At 47.1% G+C, this 27,255-nt stretch overlaps 1 protein-coding gene across 1 annotated transcript in view; it reads right to left on the bottom strand.

The window, feature by feature from the left end:
• Nucleotides 1–27,255, bottom strand: part of myo3b (myosin IIIB) — a 50,967-nt gene that overhangs the window by 2,912 nt on the left and 20,800 nt on the right. The window contains 12 exon segments of the mRNA XM_076039902.1: nucleotides 7,401–7,515; nucleotides 8,549–8,603; nucleotides 10,470–10,566; nucleotides 12,167–12,247; nucleotides 12,717–12,879; nucleotides 13,423–13,534; nucleotides 15,491–15,696; nucleotides 16,055–16,132; nucleotides 17,195–17,215; nucleotides 17,754–17,833; nucleotides 26,289–26,418; nucleotides 26,776–26,864. Coding sequence (XP_075896017.1) covers nucleotides 7,401–7,515; nucleotides 8,549–8,603; nucleotides 10,470–10,566; nucleotides 12,167–12,247; nucleotides 12,717–12,879; nucleotides 13,423–13,534; nucleotides 15,491–15,696; nucleotides 16,055–16,132; nucleotides 17,195–17,215; nucleotides 17,754–17,833; nucleotides 26,289–26,418; nucleotides 26,776–26,864 — 1,227 coding nt within the window.

The raw sequence follows: 27,255 nt of genomic DNA, 5'->3' as shown, positions 1-27,255 counted from the left end.
AACGTCGGAAGACTTTTACCACGGGGTTATTATTCAGACATGAGACAGCTATGACGGCTCGTACGCTCTCAGCCGAAAAAGTACACAGAGCTTTTCAAAATTTATGGGGCTCGGAACGTGTATTTAAAAAAAAAAAAAAAAAAAAAAAAAAAAAGACTGCGAGACGGCGTTACGGGGAGTGCATCTATATTTAATGTCAGATAGCGTTGTTTCATCTCGGGCGCCAACGTTTCAGGGGAGGCAGGACATTTCCTCATCATCTCCCGCTACCTCGGCTCCTCCACCCCGACGAAAGCCGCATTTGCCCCCCCCCCCGCAATCTTAACACGACTTTGTAGCCACTTTGAACAGACCTCATCACATCTCAATCCTATACATCAAAGGGCGAAGCCCCCCCTCCCCCTCAACCCTCTCCCCACCACCACCACCACCACCACCACCACCACCTCACCCATCTTTCCGCAGCTCTTTCTGATGTTATTCAGGTTTACTAAAGTCCCACTTTGTACATGCCTCGAAAGTTGCTGTCAGTCCCTTTAGATATTGGCCAACTTTCACCGTGAATCTTATCTGCCGTGCCTCAGAGGTGTGAAACCATCCACACTCAATCCGTGTCTGCCGTCTCTCTCTCCCCCCACCCCACTCCCTCCCCCACTACACCCCTCCACCCTGGTGAGCATTTAAGAATATTTGCACAGATCTCACATGCTGGGTAAAAAATTGTGGGTTTTAAAGACACAGCCGTATGTACTTCTTCTCATCAAGCAGCTTGGTTCTGACTGCATCAAAAGAGCTCAGGCTTAAATATTACATTGCGATTAAATTAAAAACGCCAAAAAAAAGGAGCTGCTGGATCTTCGCGGCGGCACAAACACGAGTGTTTGCCACTCACTCACGCGTTTTAAACAATGCCTGCATGTAGGACATTGTTGTGCTAATGATGTCGGAATTGATTTGATAAGCAAATGTTTTATTCCCCTGAAATGGCATCAAAGCGCTCAATCATGGATAATGAGTCCTCGCGTCCTTGACGCACCAAAAACAGAATCACACACTGCGGGAAATACCGACGCAGTTTGTGTCGGTTGTGTATTTTCCGCAACCGCAGTAGTTGTAGTTGCAGAAAGTTGGTACAGTGACTTTTTTTTGGCCTCCAGGGTTTGATCGCTCGCCCTGTGGGTGACGACGTGGACAGGTCCGCAGGCGTTAGCTGCGTCCCGCAGTGGGCCGAGATAAGATCCGGCCACGTTCAAACGCACGCCGTGTTTTGTTTTTTTTTCCTCGCCACCTCAGCCGTGCGAACGTTTCGGCCACACCGGAAGGGACCGCCCAGCAAAACTGACTGTAACAACAAAAAAAAGCCACATCAAGAGCGCGAGTGGATTCAGTTACACATGGAACACATTTGGACAAATGCTTTGCGCTCGCAAGACTAACGGCGTTCCCACCGTCTGCGGCCGGACTTGGTGCCGGCTAACGAGCACGTTGACGTGTGAAGATGGCGAACTTAAACATTCTACCTGACACAGAGCTGCTATTGACTGGACTTGGAAAACAAAAAACAAAAGGGCATTTGATGGAAGTCCAACCTGTTTTCAAATGTTTTTCATCACGGACAACATGTGATTATGGCAGCCAGCAGTGGTGGGATGTAATGAAGTACAAATACTTTGTCACTTTACTTAAGTAGATTTTCAGGTATTTGTACTTTTACATTTGAACTATGCTGTTGTGTTATATATAAAACTGGATCATATTTTAGAGGGAGGTCATTTTACCTCGGCTTAGCAAATAATACATTGTGTCATTATTGCAAAAAAACATATTTTTTCTTTTTACTTAAGTACATTTCAGAACCTGTACTTAATTACTTTCCCTTGAGTAAAGGAGTATCCATACTTTTACTTAAGTACAGAATGTGAATACTTTTGCCAACTCTGGATGCAGGCCACGTTTTGTCAACATAAAACTTCCATCAAAGACGATGATTACTTAATACATCTCCATAACAAACCACGAAATAACAATAAATAAGAAGCAATCTAAAAAAATAAATAAATAACTTTTGTCTTCCGATTCTCCTATTTCAGATCCGGCGTCAGGGAGAGCGATCACCAAGGTTCACCATTAATCTGTTGAGACCCGCAGCGATTAGAGCATGTAGCAGATCAGAGGACGGGTCAGGCCTCCCCATCCCTGTGCCTCTGTTGGGGAAATCACTGCCATTTGATCCAGGCCAGCCTTGGAGGAATGCTTGCTGCTGCTTCCGCAGATGTATTACAGCACACAGGGGCTGAGCCAAAACTGGCTGCTGGCATCGGGGGGGAAGGAGGAGGAGGGAGGGAGGAGGCAGCCCAAACGTGGGCAGGCAGAGCTGTTGAAGGGGTCAGGCTGCAGCTCACACCAGGGGGGTGGGGGGGGGTTGCTAAATGATGGTGGGTAATATCTGCTGTTTGGGGAGGGGAGGAATAATGGTCAGCTGGGAATAGAGAGGCGGCGCGGTTCATACAATATTGATTCCAATCGTATCAAAAGACAGCCGAGGAGAGTTTGCTGCTCTCGGCGAGAGACTTAAATATCGTAGATGTTTGCTTCTTCAGGAGACTGCAAGTCTTTTGGAGAGAGGTGATTCTTTCATTCTTAAAGGAGGGGGTGGCGGGGGGGCAGCTGGAGGAGGACTTGCGGTTTATCTCTAAATGCCACTTTGAAATCCCCTGAAAATTCGGAGCGCTTCACATAAAAACAACATGAAAGAGCGTCTAAAAAAAGGGCCTTTAGTGGAATAAATTAGAGATGTATTGATTGACTTCTTAGATCACATGGTGCGATCACCTGACGTCTCCCGGACTACAGAGAAGCACTCGGGCTTTGTTTATTCAGATGGAGGGAGCAGACGCACCAAAAGGCATGGATTATAAGGAAAAATCATCAGCAGGGACCTTTTGATGTTAAAATGAGTCATGAGCAGCCCAGAGTCCTTGATGTAATTCACAGACAAACACACACGGCCAAACAAGACAAGTGCGTGCAAACTCATGCTCACAATATTGCTCGCACGATAATACTTTTTTTTTTTAATATCCAACAAAAACTCTGCAGAGCTTTTCCAGAACTTGTCAGTGCGGCAGAGATTTATCGCCTTCCCCACCTCTCAGTGCATCAAATCAAAACAGCAAGTCATGTGCTTTGGATTACAAGACAAAACAGGTCATTTCTTATTGATAATCCTACAAAAGGGGAGGTTCCTGCATCTGTTTTTAACTAATGCGGGCAGAGGATGTTGTTACTTACAACCAATTTTTTCACTGGGAAATCAATCACTGTCCCCCAAATCCCAAACCAACAGCAGATATGGAACTCTGGAAGAAATTTCATAACTTTGTGCAAGTCAATCATCCGTCTGAGACATAATGCAAAATGAGTAAAAAGTAAAGTAGAGGAAATATGCAACTGAAAGACTCCAAAGCCTTTCCTCTCCCCGGTGGTGGCTGCTCTCGTAACATTGATAGATCAAAAAAAAAATATATATTTTTAAGGGGAAAAACGTTTTTTTCCCTTCAATAAAAAGAAAAGTGCATTGCATGATGGAATCCACACATGAAATTGCAGAGAACTTGTAGCACCGCTCTGCACCGTGATTTTTACGTCTGAAGAGATTATTCCGTTGGAATTGTGATGATGAGTAGTTTGGAAGTACATCCTGTTAACTACTCCCACTGACATTAAGAGGATTACGTAGGTAGCGTCAGACGCAGGCAACTCCTTCCGCTAAGTTGAGTCTTTCCTATCCCTTCCAAATCTCTGCTGCCGCAAACGCAGAGCCTATAATTTGCCTAAAACTGAAGGCATCCGGTCTGGAGGGGGGGGGGTGGAGTGAAGTTGGAGGGGGTGCAATATGACGAGACAGACGGATGAATCAAAAGGATGAGGAGCAGCTAGAGGGTGGGAGCGTATTTGTCTGGAGAACACGGAGAGGGTGGATCATTTGTCTTGCAAGATGCTCGTTGATTACGGTGATGCTGCTGCTGCTGCTGCTGCTGCTGCTGCTGCTGCTGCTGCTGCTGCTGCGGGCCGGTGGCGGGGTTACGGAGCGGCACCTGGTAGCCGCGAAAAACCTCGCGGGAGGAACCCGTGGGAGGACGTTGAGAGGAGGGCGAGACGCGCTGGAGAGTCGGGGTTTGACCTCGATGTGAGCAAAAACTGCATCCACGGTTGCAGCCATTAAAGCGTAAAAGAGAGCTCAGGGCAACAAACAAAATCAATTCGTATTGACTCCACCATGTTATGCGCTGAGGGGACGAGTCCATTACCAGCAAAATAAAAAAAATAAAATAATAAAAAAGGGCAACGTGAACTCCCCCACTATTTTTTTGCGCCCCTTTTTCATTTCCCTCCGCTTCCCCTTCAAACGGCCAGGTGAACCGTCTTCTGAGGCGCGGAGGTAATTGGTCCCCGCGTCGTGGCTCCGCTTTATCGCAGTCTCTCTCTCTCGCTCTCTCTCTCTCTCGACATGTGTGTTTACCACAACTATAATCTTCAAAAAAAAAAAGCCTGTTAACATAAGTAGCTCAGCTTTCATAAACCATAACGTCAGCTCTGACTGATCCCCAGCACCATCCTGTTTACCATGCCGAGGAGCATAAGCGGCACTCTGATCATATCTGCCAGCGAGCAGAAGCTTTCTTCTTCTTCTTCTCCTTCTTCTCCTTCTTCTTCTTCTGGTGCTGCGCTCTTGCCTCCGCGACTTCATTTCCAAACATGTTGCGTTAATATTCAGGCTCGCCAGACAGGTGATGAGAGGTGACATCGTCTCCGGCGCGTGCGGCTGCTTACACGACGGCGCGCCGCAGTCGCGTAACTTTTCGTACTGACAAAAAAAACAACACACAGGGAAAATCAAAGGTTTTCTTTTTTTTTTTTTTTGTGCGCCGGCGAGACATCTGAGAGCGCCGGCGGTACAAAGTGCTCTTCTCCGTGATAAAACGGGGGGGGAAATGCGGGTATTTTTCGCAGTTGCTGTATAGCGCTGGTGTCTGGAAAGAAAAAAACGGTGAAAAAAAAAGAGCTAAAAACAAGCATCTATCTAAATCACCCCCCCCCCCCCGCCCAGCCCCCCCTGTCTGTTTTCTTTGGCACATGAAAGGAAAAAAAAAAGCGTGTCAGTTGCAAGACAAGGCTTTTCTTCAATCAGCCAACATCCGTCAGACACATTAGGAGGTTCCAGGTCAGGCCCCAGTGTTTCACCCTTTAATGGGAGCAGGGTGCAGGGAGTGTGCACAAAAAAAGTGTCTGGAGGGGTGGAGTAATTCAATTTCCGTGGCTAATTTTCAGCTTTTTTTCCCCCTCCCCTCCTCTCCACCACCGGCGTCCCCGAGTAAAGCTTTAGGTTTTGACCCCCTCCACCCCTCCCCTCCTCCTACCACCTCCCCGCCCCAGAGGCCGAGAGGAACAAGGCGATCACCGAAGGCGACGGGGGCAGGATGAGACACAGGAAGGAGCTCCGGTCTCCCAACATCTGGCAGAGGAAGACTTCCACGGCTGCCTTCACCTCGGGACAGAAGAAAAGGTCCTCAGATCTGCGGGGATCAAAGTGTGCCCTGGGTGCCTGAGCCACCGTGGCCTCCCTCAGCGTATTCAAATGGGCTTTCCCGAAAAAAAAAAGGGGGTCGCAGCCACTGGCAGACCTCACAACACAAATGAGGCAAGGGGGGAAAGGGCCAGCGATGAATACCTGGAAATCTCCGGAGCTTCTTCACACTAAAGTGGATCAGGTGTCGGTGGAGCCCACGGCGGAAGTGCAGGAGGGTTTTTATCTTTTTTTTTTTTTTGAAATGTGTCAGAAATACAAACCCAGGAATTAGAGGAAGGGCCTCGGGATAGATCTCCAAAAAAAGGTCCCGATGGTAAATAGAGAAATTTCCCTCTATTTAAGTCAATACTGCATGTAATATTAAGCACGATGAATCGCTTCATAAGAAAGTGGACACAAGAGAAGAAGACTGAGGAAGTGGTTGAGGTACAACTGTCGCTGGTGGGAGCTGCACTTCTATACATGATTCCATAGATCTACTGTGAACGTTCAATTGAGGTTTAAAAAGAATATATATTGAATTAATTAGTAAATCCAGCTTTTAAGGCTCCACTATTTTACCCATTTTCAGATATTATTTTTTCAGCCTCACATGGTTCATTCGCCAACAAACCCTATACATTTCCATAAAATACCACATCTAATCCTCTGCCTAGAGCCTTGTGTGACATCACAAAGGGCTGACTCCTACATCTGTGCGCTATTTCCTGAAAACAGGAGGGAGCAAAAGAACATTTCTGTTCTAATTTCTGCAGAATGGAGAGAAAACTTTGTTTGAAAACTTTGACGAGGTGAATTTGCACAACATTATGCATCTCCATTATCGAAAGTCTAAAACGTCTCAAAGTGACTGTAGTTTGACTGAAAGGGGACAAAAAAAAAATGCTTATTTGAGCAAGTGCCCCCCTCCCCACCAGTGAAGAGTCACTCTGACATTATGAATTCATCAAACTCTGTCTTTCCTTCAGCGCGAGTGATGCCTGGGAGCGGGGGGTCACCTGTACGCAGCATTAGCGAATTAGCCGCTATCTAACCCAGACCTGCTGTGGCGTGCTGACACTAATCCCGGGCTCGCTGGAGAGCCCTGTCTGTGTTACATTATCATGTCTAATCCCCGTAATCTCCCAGCCGCGCCGCTAAATGCTATTTCACCTCCGTCTCTTACCTCATACCCCCCTTTCTAATAACATTAATGAAGGGCCAGGCGCCCATTACCCCGGCTACCGCGGCGGTGACGGCCGTAATCGCCGGCCCCCTGCACAGCCGCCACCCGCCAGCCCCGCCAGCCCCCCCCCCCAGATCAGCCTCGCAGGCAGCAGGATTTGATGTAATTCATCGCCTGGGGGCAAAAAGCAAACCAAACATGTGTTCAACAAATCAGGGTTTGTGTATTTTCTTGTCACCGTAACTGTGCAGGTCTATTAGAGTCGCTGATGAGATCCTTAGTGAAGGGCTCGCCGCGCCGGAGAGCGAAGGCTTTGAAGTGCTGGTGCCACTTCTGGGAAGGAAAAAAAAAAGTGCCCCCCCCCCACCCCCCAAGTCCCCCCACCTCCAACTCCCCATCCACCCTGCCACTTGCCATGAGACATTTATGATGAGCTGACCTGGGTTATTAAAATACCGCAGAAAATGATCACCCATAATGCCTCTCTCTCTTTCGCCGTCAACAGAGAATGGCAGCAGAGGATTGGCTGGGATGAAAGGTTGAAAGGGGCCCCGTATTAAAAATGGCACTTTATCCATTAAAGCGGGATTTCTGCTGTCTCTTTGTGTAATTACCTGCACCCGCCAGCTCTGTGCTTGGGCTTACCTTGTTTACACTGCATGTCTCGCAGCCTGACTGTCTCCCTGCAAGGCTTGGCTGCACTGTCTTCGGCTCTGCCTTTGTCTCTCTTCGCTTGTCTGTCTCGGCTGTCGAGGGCAACCTTAAAAGAAGCGGCGTAAAAGAAACACACAGACACACACACGCACGCACGCACGCACGCACACAGCCAGGAGAGCAATGTCAATGAAGGCGCAGGATAAATAGATGCAAGTTAAAGCAAGCCCCCAAAACCTGTTTGTTTGTTCATTCAGTTATTTATTTATTTACTTTCTTGCTCCCCCTTCAATTTAGTCATGTACTGGCTGTATTCATTTATTTACAATTTACAATTTGGCACTCATATAACTCAAACCCATTAATGTGCTTTGCAATGTTAATCAAATGCTAATGCAATTGCATATTCCCCCCTTTTACTGGCCCTACCTCCTAGCAAACAGCGGCACACTGACTTAATTGTGAGCGCGGAAAAACAGCTCATGCAGACTTCCTCTCATATTTAATTTTATCTTTGAATAAAAGAGCTATAGGAAAGTATTAATCTGCTTAACATTTCTAAGTACATCCTCCAAAGGATTTTGCTTTTTTAATCTTACATATGCTCAGCAGAGTTACTGGCAAAAACTGTACATTTCCCTCATTTCATCCTTTCAACATCAAATGGTGAGCAGCAAAAATTGGATCAGACTTCAAAGACTGTGATGTGCTCCAAGTCACGGAGTGGCTCTTCTATTTCACATATTGAATCCGAGCAGGATATCAAAGTGCTACCAAAGAACCTCAGGTCTTTACTAAAAAAGGGGTCTAACATCTGTAGAAAGAGGAGCGCAAAGACAAATCACCTCGGGGAAGAGCGAGCATTTATTCTCAGCCGTGAATTTCCAGCCTTTTGATTCTCTCGTTCCCGTACCACCCTGTCTCCTCCGCCGAGATGGAGGTTCGAGCAAGAGAACTCTTTTGTCTCAAGGACCCCCTCCAACCCCCCACCCCCTCACCAAAAAATAAAAAAATAAAAAAATAAAAAATCCCAAAGAATAATCTGGGTTAAAGCTGCTTTGTAGAGAAGCAGCATTTTTTTGGAAATACGCAGCTAAAGCTAGGCATAAGGAAATACTCATTGTTATTGTGTTACTTACACTTCCTCTGCATATGCCATTGGGGTGCGCATCTTTGCTCGTTAGGTTATTAGACCTGTAAAAAATATTAAAAAAATAAGAGTAAAACATCGTGCATTCTGCATATTTCACTTTGCATATTGGGTTTTATTACAAAGGGGGCACAGAGGAGCTCCAGATAATTAGCATTTCCCCTGTTCAGGCAAGAGCCCCAGTCCACTCTGAATTATATAATTTGTGAAGACCAAGGCAGAAATGTGTTTTCCGTATGCTGTTGCGCTGCAGAATACAGAGCACTCGCCGGCTCCACATCTGCGGCTGGCATGCAGCGTTGTGCAGTCACGCCTGGAGTCGCGAAAAAACAAAAATCGCATCCAACTGGAGGCTCGGCTGTTTGGATGCAGCCCCGCGCAAGGAGGGATATCAAAAGGGAAAAGAACAGCATGTAGGTGAGAACATGGATCGTACAGAAGGGGGGGGGGGGGGGGGGGGGGAGAAATGGGCCAAATCATGTCAAAATAAATCTATATGGATAGATTCCAACGCTGATTAAACAGAATTGTTAAGTGGAGGTTTGAAGTTTTTCTCACCGAGGAATATGATTGTAAACACGGAGGGAAAAATCCCAGATGAGGCTGCGCTCGGTTCGGGTGCACAGCCAGCACAACACTTTCAGATGTGTAAATGGAGTATTTTGGAGCTGGAGTCTGAAGGGGGACCGACAGCCTTGGCCAAAACGTCACCTAAGACTGAGAATTTCATGCAAACTAACGTAATTACTCTGGATTTTCTGAGGACGTAACATGAGTGAAATTTTAATCAGGGATGTTTGTTTGTTTGTTTGTTTTTTAAATCTTGAACATGTGATCTCAGAAGAGCGATTGAGAGCGTCCACACACACACACACACACACACACACACACACACGGCAACAAGACCCCCATCTGCACGGCAGTGTGCTGCCGTTCAGGCTGGTGGCGGCTCAGTTGCTTTGCGCATACTTTCTTAATGAGTGGCCGGCCCATATGCTGAATAAACACCAGGCTGTGGGCTCGTACATCTGGAGACCAGCGCAGCCGCAGCAGCAGTTGCAGCAGCAGTCGCAGTCGCAGCAGCAGTTGCGGCAGGGACCAACCCTCTACTTGTGGTCGGACCCGTGTGCTATCTTGGTGGAAAGATATTTATTAGCGTTTATAAAAGCGAGAGGGTGGTGCTTTCTCTTTAGCTTAAAACAACAGTGAAACCAAGGAGCCCGAGCAGCAGGCCTGCGTACGACTGGGCCACATGCCACCCTCACTGGTGCTGCTGGTGCTGCTGGTGCTGCTGTTACTGGTGGTCTGAGTTTAGGAGCGGCCTTTTGCATTATAAGAAAGAAACCTCTGACAACACATGTCATTAAAAGGCCATGTTTTACTTTAGGGAACACGCAGCTCAAGAATCCCTCCCTTTGTGATGTCACAGAGGGCACTGCTATCTCTCTACCTCCCAGCTGTATGCTCCACCCTCTGAATTTTTTTTTGTGAACGCAAACAGTGTAACAGTGTACCTTAAGTATTTTTTCCTCTTTTATTCCGTTTGTACAACTGAGTGGTTTCCTTGTATGATCTGTGCTTGTTGTCATGACTTCTGTACACTAACATGTTATTTGTGTATAAATGAATTGCAATAAAGTTGTCTGAATCTGAATCAAAACAACACAAAATCAGTTAATGAAAGAAGCCGAGCCCATTTTTGTTGTGGGAGGCTGTAAACAGAGGGCTAAATATGCCGCTTTTCGTACATCTGCGGTTTTGTTATTTTTCCCAATAATAATAATGATAATTTTGCACCGCTGCGCCACTGAATTACAGGATGGGAAGACAAAGATCAGGCGACGGGCGGGAACACGGGGGCCTTTTAAATGGGAGCAGAGCCTGAAGGACAAAAGATGTTGGAGGCTCACCCTGCGTGTTCCTCCTTGGTGGTCTTTGCTGCAGCCTCGGGGTGACATCTGTGCCTCTGGGGTCTACGGTCCCGACGCACCCGATGGCCCCTGTAAGCTGCGCAGGATATGAACATCAGACGTTTCTCACGCGGCCAGAAAAACATACTACTGATGCTCTTATTGAACACATTTGTCGCACGACGCGCAGCAGAATCTGCTGCAAACGCTGCAGTCGCTTACGGGAAGTGACATTGACTTTGGGTGTTGTCAGGAGAGGGGGAGCCGAGTGATCACAGAGACGTCCCGACCTCAGACGGACGTTCAAGTGCGTCTGCCGTCTCCCTTCCTCTCCCCCTCCCCCCTCCCCCCTCCCTTCCTCCCTCACACCCGTCGGCCGGCCCTTTGTTGTTTTCCTTGTAAAACTATATGTGCGAGGAGACGAGCGGAGAGTTGGAGCGCACGGTGGACCTGCCTGCCAGTGTTTTTGCACGGCCTTAATCTGATCGATGGCGGCGAGCACGTCCCGCCGGCGGGAGGGTGGTGGTGGTGGTGGTGGGGGGGTTGTGGGGGGGTGTGCGGGGATCTGAGACGCCACCAGGCTCATACATTTGAAAGGCATCTGTTTATTTTCAGAATGCAAATGCGGGCCCCACCTCAAAGGGCTATAAGCTGCCGAGAGAACACACACAATGTGAATGTGCTGGAGTGCTCCGCCGGGGGGCCTAAGGCCCCCACTTATGTCAGGTTCAACCCCCCCCCCCACCATCCTCCTCTTCCCTTCCCCCAATCCGACCTGAACCCCCGGCGGCCACACACAAACACCTCTCCACCCTCCCATCACACCACAACCGTGTTTACCCATTCCGCCGCCTTATTTACAAGGGGTTTTTTTTGTCAGTTTTTTTTTTAATGGGGGGCATTTACACGAGGTGCGCAGGCGGCCGAGGTGCTCCATGTGTCGGCTGAGGGCCGCCCTCAGGAGAGCAGGGAGTAACAATGCCAAGTCTCCTCCCCCTTTGCCCTCCTCTCTCCTTCCCCTTTTGGCACCCTCCCTTGTCCTCCAGTGAGAGTGTGTGTGGGGGGGTGCAGGGTGGAGAAGAGGAGGAGGGAGGGGGGGGGGCGGCCGGGGAAGGTTAATGTGCCCACTTTGATCTTCGTCAAGGCACACTGAGTAAGAATTAATTTACATTTCAGATGAAAAGGTTGACAGTATAAAAAGGCATCTTGTTTCTGGTATGCGGGAGCTGTGTAATGGGCCAGGAATTTGAGAGAGGAAGTGGTGAGGAAACAGAAGGGATAAGCCCCTCTTCTTGCCTTTACTGGGAAAGAGATGAAAGTGGGGTGGAGGGTTGGGGGTGGAGGGAAGGAGGGAGGGAGCTCAGTGTGCAGTGTTCTTCTGAAACATGGGGACCAAATGCTGCCCAAACTTTCAAACGCCGTCTCTTTATGCATTATTAATTAATTATTACTGTTTCGCGGGCCACTCGTCAAGATCAAAAAGGTGCTTCACAAAGATGGAGGGTTTTTTTTTTCTTTTTTTTTCGGGGGGCCCTTTATCCCTTTTCCTCTTAAACATGTAAGCGGGAACAGGGGGTGGGAGGAGAAGGAGGGTTAAAAAAGAAAAAAAGAAAAAAGGAAGTAGTATTGGCGGCGCCCGACACGGTGAGAAAGTCCAAAAGAAAACTTTTGGCAAAGACGCAAAACATGTCCCTCACCTGACTGGATGCAGATCGCCGCCTCTCGCCGCACCTCCTTCACTTGCTGGAGGTCCCGCCGGGCAACGTGGCCCCTCCACGCTGTGGGAGGGAGGACACAGGAGCGTCCGCTGTGAAACAAAATATGGACGGGCATGCGAGCACACCAGATCCCACTTCAAAAAAAAGCCCGTGGCTGCACCAGGTGGCAGGAGGGACGGATCTCTTTGAACTCTCTGTGGTCTCTTTGTGCACTCTGAAGCATCGCACTTAACCCCCGCAGGTCAAGCTGCGGTTATCAAACTCATCTCTTTTATCAAGACTCGGCCGCTGCACAATAGCCTCCGGCGTGGGGGGGTGGGGGGGTTTAGGTGGAGGTCATTTGCTAAAAAACCTCGGCGGGCTGCGCTCCCATCCAAAATCTTGCACCTGTTTCATCATTTGTGCGGCCCGAGACGATTGCATCAGAATTTTTTTTCCAGGAGCTTATTTACATTCTTTTCAGACCGGTTGGTCCTGTGTTTGCTGCGGTGGGGGTGAGAGGTGGGGGTCGGCGATGGCTACTCTGTACCTGACTGGATGACGACGGCCCCGCGGCTTCTCCGCTCCCTCTCTCTGCGGTAGCGCCGGGCGCCCAGCCAGCCTTTGGTGTAAGCCTGCAAGACCACCACGCGGGCGATCACCTCCCTCAGCAGCAGGTTGAGCTGCTCCACGTGGTAGTATCGCAGGAAAACCTGACCGCCGACAAGGGAGGGTGGCACTCGTGAACACGATACGAGGAGAGAGCAACTTTCCAAAGGGAAAGAAAAAGGAAACTGAAATGTACAAGTTTTAGGATAGGATTTGGGATGAGAGTGACAGCAGTGTAAGAGTCTGAATCTCTATTCTTTTAAAAGAGGTTACATTTTGTCTGATTCTATGTATTAAATTAACTGCTAAAATAGCCGAGGATTAAAACAATGAACTGCTGTCTTAAATGTATGTACTTAGGTTTGAATGTATGGATTTTACATGGACCAATATCTGATGTGTTGGTTTAGCATAAATATCTCTGTATCTAAGGAATCTGAGGAGGTCTGGTTGTTATTTAATGTCTGGGTCCGTGTTCATAAACCACAGACATCTTCTGAGGAGTCCAATTTTAAACTTTTTCTATTTTAGATGATTTAAAAATAAAATAAGCAAAAAAGTCTCCGAGGATCAGCGTGCTGCACGGACAGTTTCCCCACATATGATTTTGTTTAAACTTGCATCTCTGATGGAATCCTTTGCGTTACCTTTGTCGTCCCGAGCACCCAGTTCTCCAGTTTGGCCCGTTCCAGAATGGTGACGGCGTTCTCTTTGCTGGTCTCCGGCATCTGGTGGGCACGGAAGGCCAGGTAATAATACCTACAATGAATGGATATGAAAATGCTGGTATGGAAATTGCTAATTAAAGAAAGACTGACCTAAAAAAAAACACAACCCAAGAATTTGGGATGTAGATTCCTAATTTGGTAAAAATTTTAATAACCTCTGTTTAACTATAATTAAACATACAAGTATCAGTGTTGAACATGTAACATGTATCTTTTCGATGGAGATGCTTGACTGGGCCTGTTTATTGTATATTAACCCCCCCGACCTCATGTCTGTTGGTCAATCTTGTGCATTCGTGAGCTTCTTCTCTCTCGCTTGAAGAGATCAAGGCGGTTACAACCAGCTGTCTCACTACAATTCAGAACCTTGTCACAAAAAGACAACAACACTAATCATTTTTATAAAATAAATAAATAAATAAATAAAATTGGGACAGTGAAATAAATCTTTGCATTCTTTTTTCATCCCTAACCAACAGGAAGCGTCAGAACAGCTGGAAAGCAGACTTCCTGGTTCTAAAGCAGCAGTGTGAGCCCGCCTGAGACACGAGTCCCAACAGAGGCCCTTTGTTGGGACTCTTTGATCGGATCCTGTTCTACTATTTCAGCGCTCTCAGAAAATGTCCATCAGCCCGACAGCCCTATCAGTGATCATCAACTATTTATCACTCGCATTGTCCGGATTCGTCCGGCTCCAGAACCAGGGGTTCACCCCCCCCCCACCCCACTCACTCACCCGGCGCCGTGTTCCGACGTGGGTCAAAAACGAAGAAGACGAGGAAGAAAGAGGCGTCTTTGAACTCACCCTTCCCTGCCTCGCTCTACAGCCTTTCATTCTAATTCCTGTTGATACCTGTTATTTCTTTGATGGTAAATACAAAGCATTGCTTGGCAACATCAGACGGGCTCCTTTGATACCGGCAGCGCAAATTTAAATCAGTTTTTCACTGAAGGTGCAGTTTAGCCGCTCGCATCCGTTCGCCATGACTTCTGCCGGGATCAGGTGGGATAAGACGGATTCGCTGGCAGGGGTTAAAATGTAGCCAGAAGTGGTAATACTGCCTTACGTTCACACACACACACACACACACACACACACACACACACACACACACACACACACACACACACACAGAAGACAGTCAAAAATCATCTATCAGGTCTTTCAACAATCAAAACCCTCTTTAATAATGGCGTCAGAAATGGAACATGAAAAGAATGAGAAAAAAAAACAAGTCATTGAAAGTTTTAGGTCGACCAAACGAGTTTCCAGTTTCCCTAAAGCACCGAGACTAACCAGCCATCTAAAAGCCTTTTTTCCCCTCCCCTCCACTGCTCACAAGCTTGAGTTAATTAAATTTCATATCATCTTAAAGTCTCCACATTAAGAGGTGGCTGGAATATTTTTCAAAGGAAAAAAAAAGAAAAGAGAAATCAATCAAGTTTAGGTTTCCTTGCATTTTCCAGACATCGGTCTGCAAATCTTTTTCATTTTTGCTTTGCCGGGGCCCCGTTTTGAAAAAAATAAAAAAATAAAAAACTCAGCGGTGGACATTTAAAGGGGAGTTTTTTTGCAGCACTTATTAGTGGTTATCACATCCTGTCCCACATTCTCAAAGTAAAAAACAACACCCTTATGCAAATAACCTCTAATGATGAAGTTTTTAATTGTGCTCTCGCAGAACTCCGGCGGGACGCGGAGACGTTGTGTCAGCTTTTTTTGTGAAGAGTCGCAGAGTCCAAGAACCAAGACTAGGACTATATGTAAATGGTGATAAGAAATCCATTACAATAAATTGCACCTCATAGTCACAGTTCTTCCCTTTTTCAGACTTAAAAAAAAAAGCAGCAGAATTTAGTTCTTGCACTTCCACCAGTGACTGCCAATTAGTCGGCCTCCGTGGCTCAGCCCCAATCTAATTAAAGAAGCTTTGTTTTTCATGTCATCTCGGGGGTGTCAGCAGCACTGTGCCGCGCTGGCTCTTACCTGTTGACAAAATCCTCAAACGGGATGCGGTGCGAGTAGCCCTGTCGCCGGATGTTCACCGTCTCCAGGATGCCTGTGTAGCGCAGCTGCACCATCACCCTCTCCTTGCAGAAGCTCAGCGCCTTCCTGTCGTCGTTGGGCTTGATGCAGCGGACAAAGTGCGGCTGACCCACCACCATCTTGGACAGCAGGTCCATCAGGGAGTACTGAGGACAAACAACTGGCCGTCAAAACACAGGGAGGAGGCATCGAGAATTTAACTTCTGGTGTTGGTCCAGCTACGCAGATTAATGAACTTCAAACATGACCTTATTTATTTATTAATTTATTTATTACATTTTATTTTTTTTCCACTTGACGTGCATCCATCTGGTATCTGAATAGCAGCTGAATATCTGATCAGTCCGTTGGGAATCAGCCAGACTTCTGAAGCACCAAACAAAAATAACAGAGCCAGCAGGGATCTTGAACGGCTGCACCGGCCAAACGTGCTAAAAGCATGTTTGGTTTGTCTATATCATGAAATGAAGGTATGAACATTAAAACAAAATAGAAAACACCTACACGGAAATAGGAGGAAACAGTCTGTCTCCTCATGCTGGTGGTTTCCTCTGGGTGACGCATCATTTCCATGGTGTCCACCTGGACAGACAGATTCAGAGTGAACATGCTGCTCTGATTGTTCAGATTGTTCAGGGATCAGGCCAGGAGCAAAGAAAGAGAAAAAAAAACCCCAGCAGGTTTAAAATTCAAGCGCAGTTTGCAACCTGCTTCCTTCTTCAGGTTCTGGAGGAGATAAAGGTATTATTGCAGCAGGTCCTCCTTCCCTCCAAAATGGGCCAGTTGGGAATACAAAGCTGCACCAAGTGTCTGTATATCTTAGCCTCCACGAACACTTAAAGCTAACAATCCAAAGAACAATTCTGCACTGCTGTGGGGCACAAGGGGCGGTGGCAGTGGTGGCAGTGGTGGCGGGGGGCTGTCTGAGTAATGAGACAAACCGTCAGTGAGCAGACTGTCATCCGACGTCGACAGATTAACGAGAACATACTACAAGCTCTCTAATGGCCTGAGCAATTTGTTGCTTCATCAAAATTAATGATGCAATAGGTGCTTTTATGGCAGGGCCTACATGGCAAATGCATATCTCAACATTTTTTTTTTTTTGGTAGGCATTCTTTGAGTAACAGGAAAAAAAAAAGAGGAATCGGAGGCTTTTGATGGTTCTACTGGATCAGGAATATTCAAACCACTCTGGCAAACTTCGCACCCACTTTTACTTTTACATGAGGAGTTTTCCCAAGATTCAGTTTGAGATCATGGCGGCAGGCAGATCACATCAAGATTAAAATAAGACTGAGAAGTAATCAAGTCGGTGCTCCAGGAACGTTGAACAAAGTGGAGCCTCTGAGTCGCTGTGTGGAATATGTAAGGAGTCATCACGGAGCATTTGTTTACACTGATGAGGAAGGATGGAGGAGCCGTGAAAAAAATAGTTCAAACGATGTAATTTGCATTTTTTCCCAGTAGTTTGACTGATATGGGAGAAGAAGATGAAATTCAGGAAGCAAAAAGTTCAAGTTTGGCATTACTGTGGCAGTAAATTAACCTGAGTGGTTGGAATGACTTCAGGAGATACATTCAGATTCAGCAACGTGTTTAGTATTGAGTTAGTACTAGTACCACGCTGGACAGAGAGCTTACCTTCAGAAGGTATTTGGGAGACTTTGAGTACGCCACATGTTGGCAAGTGACATGGAAATAAAGAAGAGAGAGCAAGGCAGACAGGAAGTGAAGACGCTGAAATATGTTTCTATAATTTTTACGATACACATCCAGAGAGGCGTCGCGACTGGGCAGTGAAGAGTTCCAGACAGAAGGGAAGCAGACAGAAGAGACACTTGCAGGGTTACTGTGGAGTTCGCTCCCTTTTAGTTGTGTCGCGGCAGCGCTTAGCGAGGACCCACAATCCTTTTTTTACAGTGCCGTGGTGCCCGTTAACGACAAAACAACAACCATTAGTAAACCTGAGAAGCTTGTTTTATGTGGTCGACACCCGTTGCCAGATGGCGATGCTGCATCACCACGAGCACAACACAGCAAACATAACAGGGCGGTCAATTAATGAGGCTACGCTCCATCGCTCTGTTTTTGTTGAGGTTTTTTTTTTTTTTTTAACAGTGTTTCCTAGAGTGCCGTGCCTGTGAGCCACAAATAAAACAACCGCTGCCTCTCACACAGCTCGGCGTGCGCTCAGGCTCACCTTGCTGCGGCCCGAGCCCAGCTGCGGCGGCAGAGATCTGGAGGCGGCGGTGACCCGGGCCCTGGACGTCGCCAGGTTTCCTGTTGGAACCAAAAAAACGCTCAAACCAGGGCTGGTTCTCAAGGTCATGCAGGGTTTTAAACATGTGATAAATGGGTCAGCGAGGCCTTTCCTGCTGGCCTAAACACAATCAGAAAAATAACTTTTTTCCCCTGTAATGACAATATATTTACTCTCCATAGTCTGTTTTCCTCATGCCATATCATCCACTTGGTTGCTTCCATTGTTATATCTTACAGTAGAGTTTTTTATCCAATCACATTTCAGCTGATTTATGTTGAAATCTGCCTGAGTCCAGCAGAATCAACATCACATGTGTGCTGTAAGTGAACGCCCCACCATTAGTTTGTGACAGCCAATCAGATCTCGAGTCTACGATGCCAAATGTCATCGAGTTGGCCTTGCGCCCGACGCTGAACTGTGATTGGATAAGCACTGGTGAGAGCCTGAAAGACTTAACTAATCCCAGAGATCTGATGGCGGAAGAACAAGAGGGTGACTTGCCAAACATAAATTGGTGCGTTATTGTTCAATGGTTTTGCTGTTGCATATTCTCAAAAACAAATGCAAATAATAGACAATTTTTGTTTCGTCATTGTCTCACTGGTGTCTTATATGAAACGGCAACAGTGCACTGTTTCCCGGACAGATTTGTTTAAACTCACATACCGTACTCTTGCTGGACTTATTTAAACTTTGAAAAACTTAAAATCAGCATTTCCTTTTGAGTTTTGACCGTGTTGGTGGTATTTTGTGAGGTGTATTCATTTAGCTAGGACTGAACACCTCCTCACTGCAGTGTCTCGAAAGCTCCTGCAAAGCACAGAAGGCAGGTTAGAAGAAGCCCAAATCTGAGCTGGTGATCCAGAGGAACTTCAGGGTTTGCAGCTGCACGCACAGCAGTGCAACAGCCCCACGCACACACACGCACAGCGGGGAAAAAGGGATACGAACGTCAGCATATGCAAGACAGTCTGAGCGTTTCAAAGTTTCTGCACAAGATGTCCAAATGTTTTCTCTGGCTATATCTTCAGAGGCTAAACTGTGATTAATAGCAGTGAAAGAAGCCTTTGAAGCGGGATTGGTGACATCAAAGTCCTAATCCATGGGTGGCAGGATTTTTATAATGAGTGGGAAGTATCTTAACACATTTCAAAGGGTTTACTCCATGAATAAACAATAGCTGCACAGATGTGCCACACACACCTTTGGAAGGAAAAAAAAAAATAAAATGTGTGCGCGCGCGCACACACACACACACACACACACACAGGGAGGCAGCATTAGCCAGGCAGGCGTGTACGGCGAGGAGGAAAAACCTTTGTAAGTTTTTAAAGATAAAGCCGAAGTGACAGGCCAACAATTGTTCTAGATTTTCTACCGACGGAACTCGGAGAAATGCAAAACACCGCAGCCGGCTGCCGCCGCCGCCGCCTGGTGATAATTTCAAGACTCGAGACGTCAGTTGTTCAGGACGCCGCTTGACAACGAGCCAGACACTTATAAAGAGTGGATCAGCGGCAGGCCCCCCCTACCCCCACCCCCACCCCTCTCTCTCTCTCCCTCCCTCCGAGGACCCCGCACCCGCATCCCGAGTCTGTTGGAGGCGTCGCTCACAAGGCAAAAGGAGATCAAAATCAATTTATGATGGATTCATTAACAGCCGTCTAACTTTAGACAAAGAACGTCCTATTTGTGCCAAAGGTTTAAAGTGAGCCAAGGCAATGTGGCGCCTCGCGGGGGGAAAACGCACACACACATGCACGCACACACACACACACACACACACACACACACACACACACACACACACACACACACACACACACACACACACACATACTGCTGTAGTCAAAACAACCCAAAACATATGATGTGGGAGCACTTCAAAAGGACTCTGCGCACAGTCTTTAAAGCCAGCGATGGTGCTGCTTTAAGCGTTTGACAGTTATCTCCTAATTTTTTATTTATTTAATTTTCTCGCGCTCATTCTGCTATTAATACTTTTTTTTTTTTTTGCATTTGGGTAAACAGGCGCGACAAAATTCCGAGCCATTCTGTCTGTCACATTGGAAAACACGCAAACCCTCGAAAAAATGTCTGTCGCACAACCTTAGATTAGAGAGGAGGGGAGGAGGGGGGGGGGAAAAAGCAAACAATATGAAAACGTGTAAATAAAAGCTGTTGATTGCTCATCATGAACGCACGCTCGAGCGGCGGCGAGGGCCTCCAGTGTTGGTGGGGATTCACGGGGACGGATTTCGGAAAAAAAATAAACCTCAAAAGCCCCCCTTTGGCGAAAGCGCAAGTGGGCTTGCACGCACGCACGCACGCACGCACGCACGTACGACCAAAAAAAGTATGATCTCGGAGAACAGGAGCCGTAAAACTGTGTCGGGTATATTAGCGGCGCACTGGCAGGGAGGGCCCCGCTCCAATTAGCCCAGAGTAAAGCCGGCCTGGATTAATTGGAGTGGGTCTTGTGCAAATGAAGTGCGCACTCTCCTCTCCCCATTAGCGCTGCTGGGGCCAGATCATCTGAGCACATTTGTCATGATGAATTAGCGGGCCGCGGGTGGAACGTAGGGGGGGTGGGGGTGGGGTGGGGTGGGGGGCTTCGCCGAGTGTCACTGCGCTTTCACGCTTCTCACTTGCATGACACCATCAAGGGTGGCGGGGGGGAGTTGGGGTGGTGGTTGGGGGGGGTGGGGGGTGGATGAAGGGGCTGCGGCGCCAATGAGAGGAAGTGTGACAGTTGTACCTAAGCCTGGCAAATGGACACTCGCCGCTTTGCTCGCCGTGTTCCTCGGCGGCGGCGGCTGGTATTAATTCATTCTTCCGCCGGGGTTCCTATCCCCTCCTGACTGGGATGATTAGAGCGCCGGTTTAATAGTCCGTCTCCTCAAAAGATTCCTGCCTCCCGAGACATGAAACCGAGGGGGAACACCTGTGATGTCCGGCCTGAAAGCGGACCCTCTAATTTAGATACAGTAGGGGGGGGGGGAAACTTGTCTAATGATGTGGATTATAATTATTCAAATAAGAGGCGAGCGAGAGGAGACAGAGAGAAGAGAGAGAGTTTTTTTTTTTACCCCCCCCTCCCAACCCCTCACTCTCTTTGACAGTGGGTTTACTTAAAGAAACAGGCCACATGTGCTTTTGGTTAAAGCCAGAGGCACTTCCTACTTTTAGCCACATGATGAAAATAAAATGTGGGAAGAGTTTTTTAAGGTCTCACGTTCTGCAAAATTGACTCGACGTTCACTAACAATAATATGCTTCTCTAGACTGTCACTGTCACCCATGGATGTATTGTAAGAACTGGATGCCAGAAGGGTAATATGGCGGGGCAGCAATTCTTTCCCAGTGGCCGATCGGGGGACTGCAGCCAAAATCTCATGTGGACCAAATGTTTTCCCCCATTTACCACAAAAATAAACACTTGTAAAACGGCTGACGAGGACGCCTCTGATCTCAAAGACGGTTCATCATAAATCTTTCTATTGCAGATTTTTAGGGCATGAACTTTTAATCTTGCTAAAGAATTTTTTGGAAAGGTTGGAAAATCTGCAGAAAAGTTTAGTTCCTAGTGACATCACAGCGTCGTATGTGCTGTTGTGTCTCGGCTTGTTCTGATTGGCTGATGCATTCCGATGCATCATGTGAGTTAAAAAAGGCATTATGGAACACACAATTCAAGAAAAACAGCCCTTTATGATGTCATCAGCTGCACTGACAAGCCTCCTGAGACCCACTAACCGAGCTAGTGACTCCTGCTGGGTGTTGATGGCCTTGCGACTGCCCCTTTCCAGGCCATGTGAAGGTCACGGCAGGTAAAAGTGAGCATTTTAGTAGCTGGGTGGAAACAGAGGGCTAAATAGGCTGTTTTCATGCGGGTTTTTTTTGGCTGCTCCACTGGAGTTCAGGGTAGAAAATAAAAACACGGAAACAAGTATATATGATGGGATCCTTAATGAAGAGGCTTGAAAATCAAAAGAGCAGAGCAGGTGAGGGGTAATGTTTCCCATCAGGTCACTTTGTGCTGGGGAACAGGCGGCGGAGAAGCATCCCACTGATCATTTCTGCTTCATGCATGTTGCTCTTGGCATTGACTTCCAGGGCTACGGAGAGTGAGCATGTGTGTGTGTGTGTGTGTGTGTGTGTGTGTGTGTGTGTAGTATGAGTGTGTGTGGAGAGGGGAGGGGGGGTTGCAGACAGAGCAAAAGCCTTCCCTGGCATCTGTGCGTTCACTTTGAAAATTAAGCCCAGCAAGAATCCTGTAGGAAAAAAAAAAGCTCAAGCTGGCAGTTGTATTGGGGCTCTATTGACAAGAATAGTCAATGTGCCCGGGATTAAAAAGCAATCCTGCGTTCAATATGACACCTCCCCGCACGCCTTTATGAGTCCCAGTGTGCGTCTTGTACTTCAGAAGCTGTGGATCGAGCTGTCGACACGGGGGACAATCAAAGTTGTGAGAGGGAGAGAGAGAGAGAGAGAGACGGAGGGAGAGAGAGGGAGCGTGGATTTTTTTTTCTTTTCCGCGAGCTGAGTGAGCAGAGGCTTGTGTTGGATGTGCTCCCCCCGGTTCCCCCCCAGCCCTTTTTTTTTTTTTTTTTTTTTTTTTTTTAAAAAACATGCGATCTAGAAACTCAAGTCAGCAACCAAGCAAATGAGATTAAAGCAGCCATAACCTCCCCCTCCCCCCTCCCCCACCCACAACCCCTCAACCTACGCCACAGCCACCGTTTATGCCCGGAGATGGCTCCGGGGGTGTGTGTGTGTGTGTGTGTGTGTTGGTGGGGTGCTGTTGATTTAAATACCATCCACCAGTGTCAGAGCAGATCAATCGCAGGGGAAAAGTCACGGCTTGTAATTGGCTTTTGGTGACACGACACCATGTTGCATTTCTCAAAAGGATGCAGCACCGTGTGACCCAAGGAAGGAAGGAGAGTCGGCTCCCTCGCTATTGATGTGTGGGGGTGAAAAAAGAAATCCAGCTGCTGACTCAAAACATTCGGCAGGAACCTGCGATTACGGGGCGCGACAGCGAGAGAGAGAGATTTCAACAAGAAGTACCAGTCGAGCGAGGGAGCGAGGGGAGCGCGGCGTCTGCCCACTGGGATGAAACGGGCCTCTGCCGAGGGAGAACAAAGGGGCCGAACGTGTCACGTCGCCGGGAGAGGCCTGTCATTTCCTCGCAGGGAGGATCTCCCAAACATGAAGGCAGGCAGACGGAGGGGAGACGCAGACAGGATGGCAGATCGGCAGCTGTGCGAAAGGGGTTTCAGCCCGTTTGAAGGGGGTGAGGGGGGCGGGGGGGGGGGTTCAACACACTTGAGCCGGTTTGAACCCGGCACCCTCATAGTCACTGCTGCTAGTGGTACGACCTGGTGACCGCACTGCACTGTCACCATTGTACTGAGATTGGACACGTAAATGATAAGGGGAAATATTCACTTTGGGTATAAATGTTTTATTTTGTGCTTGTCTGTGTTCAGATGACTGAAGCACACAAACACAAAATTTTAAATTTTTAAAAAAAATGGACACCGGTTGAAACCCTGCACTTATAACGCAGTTTAGAAAATAAACCAACAGGCACAACTTGTGCAGGTGCCTTGAAATCCTGCGTTCGAACTGTGAAGTGAAAAGTGTCTTTGCGTTGAGAAAACATAACTTTCTGTGTTTTCATGTATTTAAGAATGAAGAAGATAAAAGATGCCTTCAATGACATTGAATGACAGTTCAGCTTGAAAAATCTGTGTTATGATAGCAGCGCTAAGTTAGTTTGTATTAACACGTAAATTAAATATGCCACTGCAGTTCATCAAATTTGATCCTTGTGGGTTAATTATTAGTAATTTGTGTTGCATTTTCAAAACAAACAAAAAAAAAGGGCACAGTATCAGTATGAGATATTGATTCTCAGACTACCTGTTTTTTGATTATGAGCCAGTAAAAAATCCACCTCAGTGGATGATAAAAGAGAAGATCATGGTTTGACTTTATGAGTCTTACTGGAGTCACAGTGCTCACACAAGCGTTTGTATTTTCAGCATACTCACTTCTAACCTCGCTTTACAGCATACAGTCCTAGAAGCTAAAATGGCCTGACTGCTGCTCATTGTTTCAGGTTCAAATCAAGTGGTAGCGTAAAGCTAGAAATCTTGTCTGTGAACTTTAATTTTTTTGAATTGTATATTTAAGGCAGGGCTTTATGTTTTTCTGTCAGCAGTGTATTATGTGGAAAAAAGTCCTTTTAGTTTTAGTTTGTTTTTTTTATCACTAAGTGTGTAAAAATGAGGGGAAACGTGTCCTTACATTGTGCCGTTCTTGTCACTCTGCACCGCATCCTCCACTTTCAGCAGGTCGGAACAAAGGCCTGGCAGTGTGCGGGAGCTGCGTGTGCAGATGTGCTGCCCTACGAGCGGCGAGGCCAGGCAGCCCTGCAGCTACACACACACACACCACACACACACACACACACAGAGGCGTGCTGTGACCGCAGGCTGCCCAGGCCCTGGCAGGCCCTGCTGAGCCCAGCCAAGTCAAACACTGGGATCCCTGTGAACTGGGGGAAAAGGCCCCGGCTCTGATGAATTTGTCCATGCAAATACATCCCATTTCCTCTGACAAAACACCACCACATGTCCGAGCCTGGAGGACCTGCATTCTGCAGGGCTCGAGAGGCCCCCGCTATTCACTGCCCGGGAGATCTTTTTTTTTTTCTTTCTTTCTTTCTTTCTTTTTCACTTTCTGGGGCCCTCCTGGTCTGCTACTGTTCTCCAAACATGAGTCTCTCAAACTGGAGTGAGATCAAAGAGGGGAATTGGCTGAAATATTATATTGGTGTGATCCATTTTAATTTTAGGCCGTGAATTACACGCAGAGAAATATCGAGTGTTGATTTCTTTTTCTAATTGCTCATAAGAGGGTATTTTCCCATCATTTACTCATTCCGTAATAATATGTGTATTATTTCATCCCTCTTCCATTGTTTTTAACCTCCAACACAGTGTCAAGCTGGGAGTTTACAAGAGTGTCCCCTAGTGGCAGCAGTGTGCGCAGGCGTGCGAAGCCACCCTGGTGTAAAAACAGATTTCCATCAGATCCCCCCAGATAATGGTAATTTCACAGATAACAGTGAATCCATAATGTGGAGTAAAATGCAAATTAAATCCCCCCACAACATTTAGCCCCAAGAATAGATTTATAATTTTCTTACGCCATACAGTATCTCACTTTAAACGCCGCTCCGTCTTTTCCAGAGTGATAAGCGGCAGGGGGGCTTCTTATCTGATGAGATGATCTGAGACTTTTTTTTTTTGAAGCCGAAATAATAAAATTGGACCTCCAACTCCAAAGAAACAACACTGGGCCGACTGAGAGCGCCTCGCAGCCGCGCGCATGGGGATAAATGTACCTGCGCAACAAATGCGGGCAGTCCATCTCGACAACACATCATTCCAGCAACCTTTACTCATCACCGGCGGTGGGAGCTAAGTGGAAATAAAGTAGCACAGTTAACATTAAAGGGCTTCCGGTGGCGCCTCCGTGCACTGGAACGTGGAGCTCGGCGAATTTGCTTTTTACGGCTGGCTACTCCTCCGACGCTGCTAATTGCACAATGCAAGTGGCTAAGGGCTCCCTCGTGCACGGCGACGCGCAATTCGAGTTTGCAGAAACACTTCGCACGTTTCCGCCCGGCTCTCGGCTGAGGTGCCTTTTGTGAATTGAGGCTCCGCCTAATGCCGCTGGGGGGCCGCACGCGAGGCATTTACAGGGCTCCCTAAAAAAAAGAAAAAAAGAGGAAGTGAATCCTATAATGTGGCTTAGCTGAAATAAAGTAGGAAGTGGGGGAATCTGATAATTGAACACGTCTATTAGCATCCCGGCTAAGTCAAGTGACCAGGAGGCCGCAGCCGCGCTCTAATGACGAGGCCTTCATTTAGCCGGCAGAAAGGAGGCGGGAAGAGTGGCTTTTGTGTTCTCTAAATACTTTTCCCTCATCCCCATGGGTATTTAGAAACCTTATCATAAAAATATCCCACAGCTCCCACAATCTGCAGATAGCATTCAGCAGTGGGGAAACCAAGAGGGACAGCTTAGTGAAAATAAAAACAGAGCGCCGTGCAGAGAGCTGAGCCTCTCAGGAGATAATGGAGACTGCAGATTTACCCAAGCGCGGCGCACAGAGGCTTGAGACGAACGGTGTGGGGGGGTTGGAGGAGTGGGGAGGGTGGGGGGGGGGGGTCTGAGAGATGCCTGCGAGCCGCCTCTTTAAGAAACCCACTTACCTGAACGTTCACGGGGGAAGCGGGAGACACTGGCACAATTCGCACGGTAATGCAGACAGAAAAAAAAGCCCCGGCATTGTTCACGATAGTTTGCCTCCTCCAAAAAGTTTCAGTTTTGATTGTGGCGAGCGGGCAAGTGATGTTCATTCAACACTCGCGCCGCTGAATCTCAACGAACCTGTTTTGGTCAGCGGGCTGGAAAACAGCTGCTGCAGGAGTTTGTTCTCCGAAGTTCTCAGGACCACGACGATGTCGGCCGGCAGGGTGTCCCGGTTCTTTTCCAGGAAGCCGTCCACGTTGTACATGACCTGGAAAAAAACAACAGTAGGACTGAATGAAAGGCTGAATTCTTTCTGAAAGTTCTGAAAGGGATGTCGGTTTTTCAGCTGCAAATAATGAACCAAATCAGATCAATCATCAATATGTGGTTGGTTGTTGTAGTTAACACGTCATAATCCTAAACCAGATGAAAGATTTAAAAAAAAAAGCATTGTAACAACCTTGACCAATCTTGAATTTCATATTTATTGTAGCTGTCAGAAGGTTGAAGCACAACTAAGTCGAATCACAAGCCTCTTTTTGATTCAACCATGACATTTGGAAAGAAAAAACATTTTGCATAACACAAAGTAAGCAATGTTTTAGTCGAAAGACATATTTCTTACCTTTCCAGCATAATGCTGAATGCCAAAACAGAGTTCTACTCGTTTTGGTATCCAGAAGTACTTGCAACGCAAATTATCCTCAAATTTATCTGCAAGAAAAGAAAAAAAATAACAAAACATGACTTTTGGTGCAGATGAGAGCGCTCGAAGTATGAGCTAAAAGGCCCCACCCATATCATCATCTCATATGCACCTAGTGATATGATTCCCATCTCTGATTTCGCTGGAATGACCCTGCATTCTTAATTTTCTACTAAAGCTTTTAGCCCTGTTTTTAGCTTTTAGCACACTGCAAAAAAGAGTTTAGCTTCTTGATAAGACTAGAAGGAAGGGAGCAAAAACAAGAAATATTTGAGTTTGCCTCTCAGAGCAGAACAAATACTTGGTTGGCATTAGATGCTGTAACCGGGAAGCACTAAGAACGCCCTTTGTGACATCACAAAATGGAAATTTCTACATCTGTGTGTTTTAACACACATT

The sequence above is a fragment of the Nelusetta ayraudi genome, unplaced genomic scaffold, assembly GCF_046127955.1.
Source record: "Nelusetta ayraudi isolate G7.1 ecotype Tasmania unplaced genomic scaffold, CSIRO-AGI_Nayr_v1 ptg000060l, whole genome shotgun sequence".
NCBI classification, from domain to species: domain Eukaryota; kingdom Metazoa; phylum Chordata; class Actinopteri; order Tetraodontiformes; family Monacanthidae; genus Nelusetta; species Nelusetta ayraudi.
Note: the sequence above shows the minus strand (reverse complement) of the source record. Positions and strands in the feature narration are given on the sequence as shown.